Here is a 13,334-nt window from a genome sequence, read left to right as displayed (position 1 = left end):
TATGACTGAGGTTTAAATCGCTGCTGTGGCTGCATTATGAAATAGCCTTCTAAAGAATGTAAATAAATATTTTATTGTGTAAGACACAAGAACAACTGTGTCATGAGCATGCCTAATGGAACAGTTTCTGTGCTAACACACCATTTCCAAGTGATGTGTGGAGTTTGGAGTATTGAATTAACCTCAGTCTTAATTACTACCTCATCCTGTCTGACAGAATACCTATGCAGCCCTCAAATTATTAAATCAAATACTCTTTCTTGGTTTCACCTGGAAGTTCATAACTGTCTCAATTAGCAGAAGAGGAAAACAACTCTGAGGAATTTGTTGCTGGGGGCAGGGGAGGTATTAGTGTGAGGGGTAATGAACACTGGATCAGATCTACCAGAAATTCTGCAATTTCTGTCCTGTTAAGTTTTTGAGTTCCAACTGGACAAAGTCCAAAGCAACTTAGTTGCTTCAGTGCTGACCCTGCTTCAGGGAGGATGTTGGTCCAAATGACCTTCCAGCCTGAAGCATTCCTTGATTCTGGGGATTGATCCTCCAGCCTGACCACCATACAGTAACATATAAGTTAAGTGTAGTCAGTTAAGCAGTCAGCAGTCAAAGCCCACACAATAACTATTTATTTGAATAAATTGATACTATAGTTACTCCTCTCCTGACATACAGCAACATTTTAAAACAGTGGAATTAGACTCATAATTCTTTTCTCATAAAAGGGAAGTGAGACACATTCATGCTCTTTTGGGTGTTGTTGATTTTTGCAATGAAACAAAAATGTATGCATGTGTCACTAAAGTAAGCAAATGTGAATCAGATTTTGTCCAGGAAGCATAAAATGAGAGTAAAATACTTGTTTTGCTGCTTTGCCATTTATCTATGCAAGATAGAGAGCTGAGTATAAACTCTCTGCTTGAAAGACCACAATTGCATTTTAGATCCCAAAGAAAGCTATTTATTGATGGCTTGTTCAACAAAGAGTCCCCTCTAGGATTACCCTTTGTAACTGGTAAAGAAAGAATTTTGTTTAATTTCTTCATTTGGAAAATCTTTTGCTTGACTTGCAGCAAGACTCCTGGGTCACTAAGCAATAGTGTTCTGCCCTAATTGCCTTCCACTTACTTATGTTTCTAAGATAGGCCTTTGGTATTAGTTTTTTCCAAATTATATAAAGTTGATATCCAGGCCAGCTAGAGTTTATAGAATGTTTTTATGTAGAAACTGCATTTGAAAATACTACTTCATGTCACAAATGTAACAACCTTAAAGTTTTTCTTAAACAGGAACAAATTGGCACCAAGGGACACAGTTTTTTTCCCCAATCTTATCTGTCTTTTCTCCTCCCAAGCAAATTTGTTCTCTTTATACACTAACTAAGAATATAGTCAAGTGGCAATTTGAGAAAATGTTGTCTCGAGCTCCCAACTCTACCTACATCATAGACAAAAATAAACATGTAACTAGAATGTGATGTATAATACATTCAGTCCAGACAGTAGAAACGTATCTAGCTTTCTCCAAATCTGTGAGAAGGAGTAAAAGACAAAGAAACCCAAATGACTCTGTTACTGAGTACATGATGCTCATTTAGGCAAAAATGTGCGTGACTGGTGGTAATATCTCCATGTCTTTTTAATACCACTGTCGTTAGCAATACCTGTTGGGCAATTGGGCAGTGCACAGGTCCTGCGTCAGAGGGATCTTTCAGGACCATGGAACAGAGATTGGTGCTGCCTCCTAAACAAATGTGCATGTTTCTTTCAAATAGTAAACTGTTCAGGAGGAGGAGGAGAGCAACATTTTTTACTCACACATCATTTTCAACTTTTTTGGATTTTCCCCTATTTTAAGGTCACTGCCTTTATGTTGGGAGACAGTAGGTTTTTCTCCAGTTACTTCCTAGCTCTGGATTCCTTTTGAACTACCCTCCTCAATGACACTTAATGTATTGTTCTCCCACTTTTCACACTTTCTTATATGCTGTTCCTTATGCTTAGAAAACCTTATTCTCTATGCTAGATATCCACCCACTCCACGTTCACGTTCTTCCTTTAAACTGCATTTCCTTAAAGTCTATCAAAAATAATCCGTGAGTTAAGAAACATATCAACTCTGCCTTGAGATCCGAGAGTCTTCTGATCATCAGATTTGCTACTGCAGGATGAATTCTTTAACTTGTGCATAATACTGAATAAATCAGGGCCTAAATTTTCCTTAATATCACATGTACTATCTTTTTCACCAAATATATGTATATACTTTAAAGTATTCCAAAGTTCAGCCCAGCTGGTTTCCTAGAGGCCATCTGGCAGAGCTCTGCTGCTTGTTGGCTTGTTCTTGTCATTCTAGCTGAAAGCCCACTGATGGAAAAAAAAAAATGAGGTCAGTGAGAAGTAGGATGAAGTAAAGTCTTTGTTACAAGTTAACAGAACTAATGGAAGCAGCTCTCTATGGATTGTAGAGTGGTGGTGGGTTTGTGTTTTTTACACAAAGAAAGGGAAAGAATTGTTGAAATGATAAAAGCAAATTTGTTTAGGAATGATTAGTTGAGATTTAAAACGCAGGAGGCATATCTAAAAAATTCTGGATGGCAAGATCTGTTAGTCAGTTATGACTATTTCATGACCTAGTCTGGCATCTGGCATGCCTGTGCACTTTGTTCTTCACGAGTAGCAAAGTTTGTTATGTGGCTTTGAAAGACAATTTCCTGTGAGGTAAAGGATCTACCATAATTAAAATGTTAAATCTCTAACCGATTCACTGTTGGAGAGGTTTCTCTAAGGATTTGAGCATAAACCTTTAGGAAGCTCAGTGAAATATATAGGTGTCTTTCACTACTATGCTTTGAAAGATTGGACATATGGCTTCATACTCACTTCAGTTTCTTCTCATTTCTGAAGGTTTCTTGCTTTTGGCTAAGAAATATGCATGCATACTTGGAGAGCAATAGAAGAATAAGACCGACTGTGTAGATAAGACCCTTTTGCCACAGAGTCCTTGGCCATGTGAGTTCTCTGTTGAGAATATTAACCCTGGAAACAGCTGCCAGTTAAGTTAATGTAACTGTAGTTCATGCTGGACACAAGCCACTGGAAGAGGGGGAATAGATGGGTAAAAGCTTTCAGGTCTGCAAACCCTGAGGAAGTGTGACCGCCCTTTGGTTCTCCTGCCCAGCTGTCCTGTTGTCTCCAGCATGGAATGTGGGGAATGCCTGGCTTTTCCAATGCCATGACTGGAGAGGAGCCTCTGCTGCAAGAATCTCGCAGATCTATCCCGTAACTCTGTCTGGCTGTCCCTTCCATATGAGAGCTGGGTCCAGTATCTCAGGCACATACTCAACTGGATAAAATTACATTATTGGAGTTTTGCTTAAGCCAATTTGTTCAAAGAAAACCCCAGTATGAATAAAACCTGAAATGAACCAGAACACATCTTTTGTGAACTTGTATACAGTTCTTAAAACTTTTTTTTTTTTTCACATGGAGGTAATGCTACTTATAATCTTATTTCCTTAAATTCATTTTAGTGCTAAATAAAAACAAAAACTAGAAACAAAGTCTTAGCATCCAAAACAGTGTAACTTATAAAAGTTTGAGTCATGTAATATTAACTCCTAATTGCCCCTAAAAAAAGTGGAATCGGGAAACTCTCAGGCTGCCTAAAATATACTTACCTTAAAAGAAAAACTTTTTTTAATCTGGATCTAGTAGTTAGATTAAAAGTTAGTGAAATACTGCTCCTCGCTATTTCTAAAATTATGTGCCTTCTTCAGTTGTTTGCTGATTGTCTGCAGCATAAAATTCAGCCCGGAATTCTTGCAAAATAAAAAGATTGTAAGCTGCTCCTTCGGTTGCTTTGCTGCAAAAGAAGTAAACATAAACACTGACCACTAAGAAAGCAAAAATTGTAACTATTGCTAAAACAAACTACTGCTAAACAAAATAATTTAACAGCAAAAAATGCTATTTTCAGATAGAGTTATGCTCTTTTGGTAAGTCTTAAATTTCCATTTAACTATGTTAAAATAATTGTCTGTGAGTGAAATCGAGTCCAGTTGATATTTCTCATAATGTATCAGGAAAGAGCCTAAAGCTGTGACCAAAATAGATCCTATTTGAGTTAAGTATGTAACACTCAGAAAATATTATCCATTAATCTGGGAGGTTTTACAGTTCTTTAAAATCTGACATAAAATTTTAGATACGTAGCCAAACCACATGCCTTGGTGTAGGAGTTGGTCTTGTTGGTAACGGACCAGCATCACCTCTCGCATCATTACAGTTATCACAAAGATACCTTATATTAGTCAGAGAACCATAAAATGATTTGGGTTGGAAGGGACCTTAAAGATCCCACAGGCAGGGACATCTTCCAGGAGGACCCACTCCATGATCTTGCTGGGCACAGAGATGATGCTGGTAGTTCCCTGGGTCTTCCTTTTTTCCCTTTTTGTAAGTGGGGGTTATGTTCCCTGTCTGCCAGTCGGTGGGAACTTTGCCAGACTGTCACAACTCAGCAATGGATAGTGGTTTAGGCACTTCATCTGCCAGTTCCCTCAGGACCTGTGGATGCATCTCACCAGGTCCCGTGGGCCTGTGCACCTTTAGGTTCCTTAGGTGGTCTTCTCCTGCAGTGGGAAATTCTTCATTCTCCCAGTCCTTGCCTTTGTCTTCTGCAATTTGGGTGGTGTGGCTGGAGCCCTTGCTGGTGAAGACTGAGGCAGGGAAGTCACTGAGTACCTCAGCCTTCTTCATATCCTGGGTAACCAGCTCTCCCATTTCCTTCCAGAGAGGGCCCACATTTTCCTTATCTTCCCTTTATCACCAACATACCTGTAAAAGCTTTTTTTGGTTGCCCTTGACATCCCTGGCCAGATTTAATCCTATCAGGACTTTCCTAACCTGATCCCTGGCTGCTCAGACAGTTTCTGTGTATCCCTCCCAGGCTACCTGTCCTTGCTTCCACCCTCTGTAGGCTTCTTTTTTGTGTTTGAGTTTGTCCAGGAGCTCCTCCTTCAGCCATGCTGGCCTCCTGGTGGCTTTACCTGACATCCTCCTTGTCGGGATGCATCACTCCTGAGCTTGGAGGGGGTGGTCCCTGAACATTAGCCAGCTTTCTTGGGCCCCTCTTCTCTCTGGGACTTTATCTCCAGTTACCCTGCCAGGCAGATCCCTGAAGAGCCCTGAGTCTACTCTGCTGAAGTCCAGGGCAGCGAGCTTGCTGTGCGCCCTCCTCGCTGCCCCGAGGGTATTGAACTCCCCCATTTCATGGTCACTGCAGCCAAGGCTGCCCTTGAGCTTCACACTCCCCACCAGCCCCCCCCTTGTTGGTGAGAACAAGGTCCAGTCCTGGGGCTATTACTGTGTGTTTTGGTAAACTGACTGACCTTCCAAACTTAAGTAAAAAGAGAAACTTAAGAGAAACTCCTCTCTTGTCATAAAAATTAGATACAGTAGGAAAAGTCAATTCTTTTCTGTGTTGCAGACAATAAAATGTTTTCCAGTTTCCATGTAGCATCTCTTGTCACACGGGGTAAGAATGTAAATGAGTCAGCTTTAGTTGTGGGTTTGGGTTGTTTTCTTTTCCAGTAAATGTTTCATTATACAAAAATTTTGAAGTCCTAGTGCAAAATATTAAAGGTTTTCTATTAAAAGATATTCTGGGTCTGGTTTTATAGTTTTTGTTTGTTTGGGTTTTTAAACATTCTTTGAGATAGCTAATGTATGCCAACAAACTTTTTATATTTTAAATACCGTAACTATGTTTTGTTTTTGAAAACATTCTGTGGTAGAAGCGTATGAAAAACACACGGGTTTGCTCATGCTTAGTTTGAATGAAATAGAGTTTTTTAAGTACTTCAAAGCTGCAAAACCTAACCCAAAACGCTACATGAATTCCATATGCTTTAACAGCTATACAAAAGGAGTACAAAACTATACCTTTCTAGTATAGTAATATTTTACAACTACTTTGCAGGACAATAAAGAAGAATTTGCACAATTCTGTGCTGCTTTTTGTAGTTCGGCTGTGTTTCTGAATATGTAACTCCCACTGATAAATGAGAGTTGCTTGACTTGACCACAGGCAGCACAAGGTCAGGAAATATTAATAAAATGCTTTCTTAACGGTTTATTTGTGCTTTTTTTTACATGTCCTGTTGTGACGTGACAGAGCATTTGAGGTCAACTGCCAAGCTATCAGTGGAGATGGAGTAAAGCACCTTTATCTAAGCCTTCCCTAACAGAGCACTCAGCTGTGACTCAGAGAGGGTAAGTTAACTGATTATACTTAACTTTCTCTACTATGGTAAAATGAGTTGCAGAGAGAAGGCACTGAAAGCCAAGGGCCTCTAAATACTTTTCCCTTTTATGGAATAGAGCTCCCAGATCACCATTTCCTGGAGATTGTACTCTAAGCCTACACAGTGGTAAAAGAAAGTTCTCTGCATTCACTGATCTATATCTGACTACAAATTTGAGCTCAGGGATCATTTTTTTCCTAACTATTTTAAGCAGTAAGTTTACAATAACAGACCAAAACACTAAAAAGTACTCCATTCTCTCATCTTTCTTATTCTTTCTCTTTTTCTTTACATTGTCTCATCTTAGTGTGGGAATAAGAAGAATCTAGTGAATAAGATAGGTAATTTGTTTTGTTTTTAACTCATTCTGTAGGTGCAAAAGGCTTGTGCAGACTAAGATTGTAGATCATCTTTGCCCACATCCACTCTTCTTGTGACATGTGAGTTAATCTCTACAAGTATTTAACTTTAAAGGTAATTTTGAAGCTCTTGCAATTTCTAAAAGACTGGAATTTTGGGGGAGAATCATTTACTCTGCTATAACACTACAATAATCTCATTACATCCTTTGATATGATAGAGGTAGGCCAGACAGAGTTGGATCAATGCCTAACAAAAGAAATAACAATTATCTTAATGACTAGGATGCTAACATGTGCTTATGCACCTTGACTGTTTTTAAAGTGCAAATGTTTGGGGGTTTTTAATCTGTCCTTTCAGTATCTTCAGGGACAATAGTTACAGTTGTTTCAGTTGGTGTCTCACTGTATTGCATGTATTGTTAAGATATCATTTCCTTCTTTGACTGAAACATGTTTGTGCTTGTGGAAAACAGATAAAGCTGGCAAAGCTAATGGCAACATGGTTCCAAAGGCTGTTCAGCTGGCAGATGAGCCCAGCTTAGGACCAGCATAGTTATGCTCTCTGCACCTTGGCTCAGGGTTCAGCAAGGCTGTGAGCTGTTGTTGTAGATAGAGGTGCAAATTTCTATGGGTTCCAAGGCTGTACTCCTCCCTAATGTTTTACTGAAGAAGAAAAAAAATGTACTTTCCAGGGAAATAATTTTTCCAAAACCATTTCTTTCTCTTCTTCCTACATTTGTGAGATATAGATAAGCTCTAATTATTGTTGAGTGTTCTCAAGAAGCCCCTTTTTTCTGTATGTTTTGATTCTCATTGATATTTACTGGGGCTATTTTCATTGCCCGATCAAATAGGCATAAGGTCACTATAGTAGTGATGAAAGAAGAACATTTATTCACTCATATCTTAAGGTCCCATAATTTCTAAGCCTTAACCTTTCCTACTAGTATCAGAAGGCAGTAATTGATACAGAAAATGACAGAACTCTTTGGACCGCATGGAGCAAGAAGGTGGCTCCATTGGCTATATCCATTTGCATTTACAGGATGTGACGTTTGTGCTGGTTAGCATTATGCAGCCTTGGTTGGATCTGGATTGCTGATTTTAAGAACACTGCACAGATTAAAAATAAGATTTTAGACTGAAAAAATAATCACCCAGGAGTTCTAAATCATATAACACATGAATTGAACTATGTCCTTACATATTTTTTTGAACTACCAATAAGTAGTAGCTGTTAGTTTGGCACCTTAGAGTGCAATCAAGGTGTGTGAAGACTGCATTTATTTTAACAAGCTTCAGAATATGAATAACAATAAACAAGCATTCACTGGTCCAATACAGTCCTCAGCATTGCAGTTTTCTAGATGGGTGTTAGGAAAAAATGGAGAGTCAGAAGAAATTTTCCTACTGATCAGCACCACAAAGATTTGGAGCTTTTTCCTATTTGCAACATAGCTCTGTGAGGAAGTCAGAGTAAGGTTCTAATTGTGTCAGAGATGTACTGAATTCAGTCCACTGCAAATCCAGGGGTTGTTAAGGTGGTGTAAATTCATCTTTCTATCCTCTGTTCTCCCTTGGCTGTACTTTCTGTGCTGCATCTCTAAGACAACACAGCTTGGGATTTGTCCGTTTCTATTCTTAGACAAGCCTGCAGATTATTTTTTTACTTTTAAAGTTTTTTTGCTTTTTAAGTCTGAAAAATGAACTGAGATGTAATGGGCTTAATAGCTTGCTCTTGTTTGTCTGACTTGCATTACTTTTAGTATGGACTGGGAATGAACCTCTTTGATGCAATAGCTTATACAACTCCACATAGGACTGCAAATACACTTTGGGCATGACTTGAAACATTCCTCATCTTTCAGGCCCAGCATTCTGTTGAGTTGAGCCTATCAGAACCATTATAAATTCATAAAGCAAACACTAAGAGGGATTAGATAAACAGCCAAATTTATATCTTCTCTTTTTTGTTTTTCTTTGAATTCTTGCAAACTCAGAAATTGCATAGGAGAATGAGATGAAAAGCAGTCCTTGTCACTTTTTGAGTTCTCATTTCTATCTCATCTTCATGTGTTGTTAATAGCTGCTGATTTGTGTGATACAAAAATACTTGAAACACACAGATGTTTAATGCTACTGCTGTCTGCCTAATCTCTGTGGGTTTATTAAAATATATGTAATAATAAATGTCTGTTTTCCATCATATTAGGGACTTTAAAGATATTCTGCCTTAGTAAACATTTTAAAATCTTTTTGTTCATAGAAAGCTTCCTCTACTTCTTTGAAGTCAGAGGTGGGTAAAATCATGATACAAACATGAGCTTCCACTTATTGCAGTAGAGCTAGAGATTTCCCCATAACAGGTTCAGATGTCTACAAAGGCTGGAAGCATGCTGCTCCTACAGCATATACTGCTCTGAAAAAAGTTATGCTCACTGTTTAAAAAAAGTCTTGATCTTGGTCTTCATAATGATATCATGTGTGCTGCATCTTCTCCACCGTCTTTATCAAAGATCTTCAATGAAATAATGATTTTTTTCTGAACACAGTAATACTTGGGTGGAGATAACTTTTACAGTCTGTTAGTTCTGCATTAAATTTCATGCAAGGTAGCCTTGTATTCATCTTCTAGTAGAAGAGAAAATTATGTTTCCAATATAATGTGAAATAAATCTAATAAAAGCATGAGTCTTAGCTGCTTCTGTAGTCCAAAGTTTTCACACATTCTGTAGTTTTTACAACACGGAATTTTTTCTGTGAAAGCTGAGGTGAGGAACTTGTCACTACTGAGGCTGCTTCAGTATTTCCTGTGAATGGTCTCTCTTTTTTCTTTTTTTTTTTTTAATCAACGCAAGTATTTTGACAATTTTAATTGTCAGCCTCGATAAACAGACATGTTCCTGAATACATTTCTTTGCCCTTCCCTGAAATGGAAGGAAAAACTGTGGAAGGTTAATCTTACAATGCTGCTAAGTGTCTTGAACTTCAAATTATGTCCCCATCTCAACAATTTGTTCCATCTATCTTGATTTCCAGAAGAGTAAAAGAATTGAGATGAGATTAGTAATTCAGGTTTGGCAGAAGGTAACATGTTTTGGAAGGTGAAGCTATGTTTTTGGGTATATTTATCTCCTTGGCACACTACTGAAGTTGTTATACTACTGTTTGAGTATATAGCTCCATTCTATACACAGCTGTGAATTAACTGTGAAGGGAGTACAGTTAGCTCTTACTAGTCCAGACAGAAACCGTGTACCGGATTGTCTGATAACTGCATTGTCTGTCATCCATAGGCACCACCAAGGCATCGAATGATTTCTTTGAGGACTGTTCCTTAACTATCCGGTAGGTGTCATAGTAAGTCTTGTAATATACACACTCTAGCTATAAGGATTAGTACTTAACATTACTCCTCTTCAGACTACTGTACAGGCTTTAATGCTGATAATATCCTTGTGAAGGCAGTAGCTCCCCTTGACAGTAATAACAAGGATTTTCTCAACTAATAGGCAGTGATTTATTTTATTTTTTTTTCTCCATTTGGGCATTACTGCCGTTTTGCTTCAGAGGTGTCTTGCAGCGTGTTGTCTTGTGCAGATGTACACCAGGTCTTTGCACAATTCGCACAGGCCTTGCTCTTGCTCAAAGGAAGAGTTCCACCATCTGGGTTTCCAGTTTTACATCTTTCTTAGAGGTCCGAGATCACAGTCTGTAGCAGTAGGACTTTGTTAGTTACTAAAAGTGAGTTACAGATATCCAGGATGCTGTGTCCTTCTTAAAGGATTTTTAGAGAGTGTAGTTTGGTCACAGCCAAAACAGTCATAGTAACAAAAAACCTGTAAAATTGAGTGAAAAGAGGGAAATAGCAACAAGAATGGAAGGCTGTCCATTTTGAATGCGTTTACTAAGTTATACTTGACCTTGAAAGCTTTGGTTAATAAAACACAAGAGAGCATTTTTAATTTTAAACCTTAATACTGTTTGTTATTGTAAAATGATCTCAGTGTTAGGGCATAGAGTTTTAAACAGATTTGGTTTGTATTTTTGGCATCTAACACAGCCTGCCGATCACAAGGCTTTTCAGTGCTTATGCTTCAGGCTAACTTGAGACATCTTCTCAGCAGTGCGTGGTCCTGTTAGTCCACGTTGCAGTTCCACGTGCTTCACACTGTCCACCATGCCAACCTTACCTGAAGGCAAGGGACAATCAGAAGAGGCACACCACCACAGTTCTCCAGCCAAAGTAAGCATCTTACAAAGGTGTTTTCTGACACTTTTTGGAAACCTGAGGCTGAAACCTGGTTGTTTGTATTTAGGAGTTTATAAAGTAAAATCTAATTATTGCTGTGTATTAGTGTGTTTTGATTAATTGATGAAGCTATGAAGATCTTTCAGTTCATATTCTTAGATTTCTTCAAATATTTTATAGACTATGCAATGAGAACTGAAATTGCTCAAGCACTTGTTTATCAATTTGGTCTGGAGGCTTCTATGTCTGTCTGTTCTCTACCATTTATATCAAAGCCATCCAAAAATGTCTCTTGTGGTGTTATTACAGAAAACTTCAACCTTTGAGAAAATAACTTAGGCTTATACTTCATAATAGTCTTGAAACATCTAGTGTTGCCTTTACAGATGATGCTGTGCAATTCATATGAGCATGAAAGATGGAAAGCTGGTTTTTTTGGTTTGTAGCCTTTCTCAGTGCTTTATTGACACAGCAGTAGGTGAGCATATACTGGAACTATACAGAGAGCAGGTGGGTGCTCCCCAGACATATTCATCATTTTACTACTCCAATTTGTGGCATCTACATGTTTTTACATGTTTTATTGGCAGGTAAATTTAAAAAATCGTTAAGAGATGATACCTCTCCCTTTTGAATGATTTATACCACTGATAAAAAGTAATTTTATGTTCTAATAAAGTGGGTTTTTTTCTGAATTGTTAGTTTAGCTGAAATAAAGAACCTTGCTGTGATTACAAAATCACAGGTTATCCAGTCATCCTGTTTTATGCAAACTGGTGTAAAGAAAGGATTTATAATCTGGCACATCCTCAATTAAAAATGTATCACTGTCATTGGATTTGAGGACACTGTATTCTACACTTTAGGTGAAAACATCCGCTACTTTAACATAGTTGGAAAATTTTGTCAGCAGTAGCCCTTCGCTGATTTGTCATGCATTCCATCTAAACTGCACATTGTGCTGAGTGTTAGTTTCCTGGCTTAAGATAAACACCCCAGATGGATGCAAGTTAATCAGACTGTTAGCTGAGAACATATATTGGGTCAAGAAGATTTTTATTGTTTTTTTAACTGACCCATATGGAGAGTATTTTAGTACAAAAGAGTTGCTGGGTAAAACATACCCAAAGAGGAAAAAAAAAAAACAAAAAAAAACCCTAGCAGATATCAATGAATCTAATCCTGAATGTGCTTGTCAAATGGAAGAAAGTAAAATTTCCAACCACCTAATCTAAAAAAATATATTTTAAAAAATTAATACATTATATAGGCCTTTGAGAAGTAGACCTTAAATGAACTATGATAACCTGATAGTTCATGAATCAGTTAACTGTGCAAAATTATTTGTTTTAGATAAATTGTTATTTTTAGGCACAGTGGAAGGAATTTAATCAACACACTGCTGGTGAGCCTACTTAAGTAAAGGATTGCAACTAGCCAGTGTTGTGAGAATTTGATCTTCTTCATACGTGTTATCACTCTTGGGTCTTGCTGCGGTCCAAGTTCCTCAGCATGACTATGTCATAAGAAAAATAGCTTATCATTGTGAGATAAGGACTTGCAAGCAAGGAGAGGGCATCACAATATAGTTATGAGAAAAAGAAAATGAACATTACATCACATGTAGTTTCTTGTTTGCTTCAAGTATCTTTTACATGATAGGATGACCTGAGTTATATTTCTCAAATTCATTTTGAGAAAACAAATATGCCTTTCCATTGTAGCATGTTTTTACAGTAGCCTATATTCACCATTCTGACTAATTCGGGACGGCATTCACTGAAGTGTTCATTAGCTCTGTGTTCCTGAATGAAGTAGATATGAAATTCCCATTAACAGAGGTGTGAGGACAGTTAGCCTAATTCAGAGAACTTTAAAACCTCTCTTTTGAAACGTCTGAATAAAGAGTATGCAGCTGAACTTAGCTTGTGTGCTGTCTTCTTACGGTAAGTATTGAACATTTTAGAAGTGTTTTATACAGAATCATTTATCTCACCATAAATCATAGAACTGCAGTCATATAATTTTTAGTTATTTCTGTATTTTATTTTGATTAATTTATTTCACACAGAATAATGTAACATGCTTTCACAGATAGTCTTTAAAAACTGATTTCAGGTTTTAAGTATTTAAAATGTAATTTCTATATATGTAATACGTACCTGCAGCAAAGAAAATTACGCCCTTAGCAGTTATGTGAAGATCTGTAGTGGCCTATGAATGTCCTTACACTTTCATGGTTGGTTGTGAGCTGCCATCTCTCCCTCTTTTAAATCAAAGATCCCCATTTCTATTTCCAGCTTTCTCTTCTCTCTGTATCCCGAACACTATTTTACTGGCTCTTCTGACTGCTGAGCAAAAGTCCATTTCAGATGTTCATAATGTTTCTCATACACTGATTATTCCACTATTCAAG

General features: G+C 37.7%; 1 protein-coding gene across 12 annotated transcripts in view; it reads left to right on the top strand.

Moving 5' to 3' along the window:
• Nucleotides 1-13,334, top strand: part of MRVI1 (murine retrovirus integration site 1 homolog) — an 80,322-nt gene that overhangs the window by 42,131 nt on the left and 24,857 nt on the right. For 6 of the 12 annotated variants that reach the window (XM_026850712.1, XM_026850721.1, XM_026850719.1 and 3 more), the window contains 5 exons: nt 6,175-6,272; nt 6,678-6,744; nt 8,933-8,962; nt 9,963-10,014; nt 10,730-10,912. In XM_026850712.1, the coding sequence (XP_026706513.1) occupies nt 10,847-10,912 (66 nt within the window). In that variant the 5' untranslated portion in view covers nt 6,175-6,272; nt 6,678-6,744; nt 8,933-8,962; nt 9,963-10,014; nt 10,730-10,846. The other 6 variants (XM_026850716.1, XM_026850715.1, XM_026850717.1 and 3 more) reach the window with 6 other exon arrangements.

Source organism: Athene cunicularia, assembly GCF_003259725.1.
Source record: "Athene cunicularia isolate RWA chromosome 5 unlocalized genomic scaffold, athCun1 chr5_part3, whole genome shotgun sequence".
Taxonomy (NCBI): Eukaryota; Metazoa; Chordata; class Aves; order Strigiformes; family Strigidae; genus Athene; species Athene cunicularia.
Note: the sequence above shows the minus strand (reverse complement) of the source record. Positions and strands in the feature narration are given on the sequence as shown.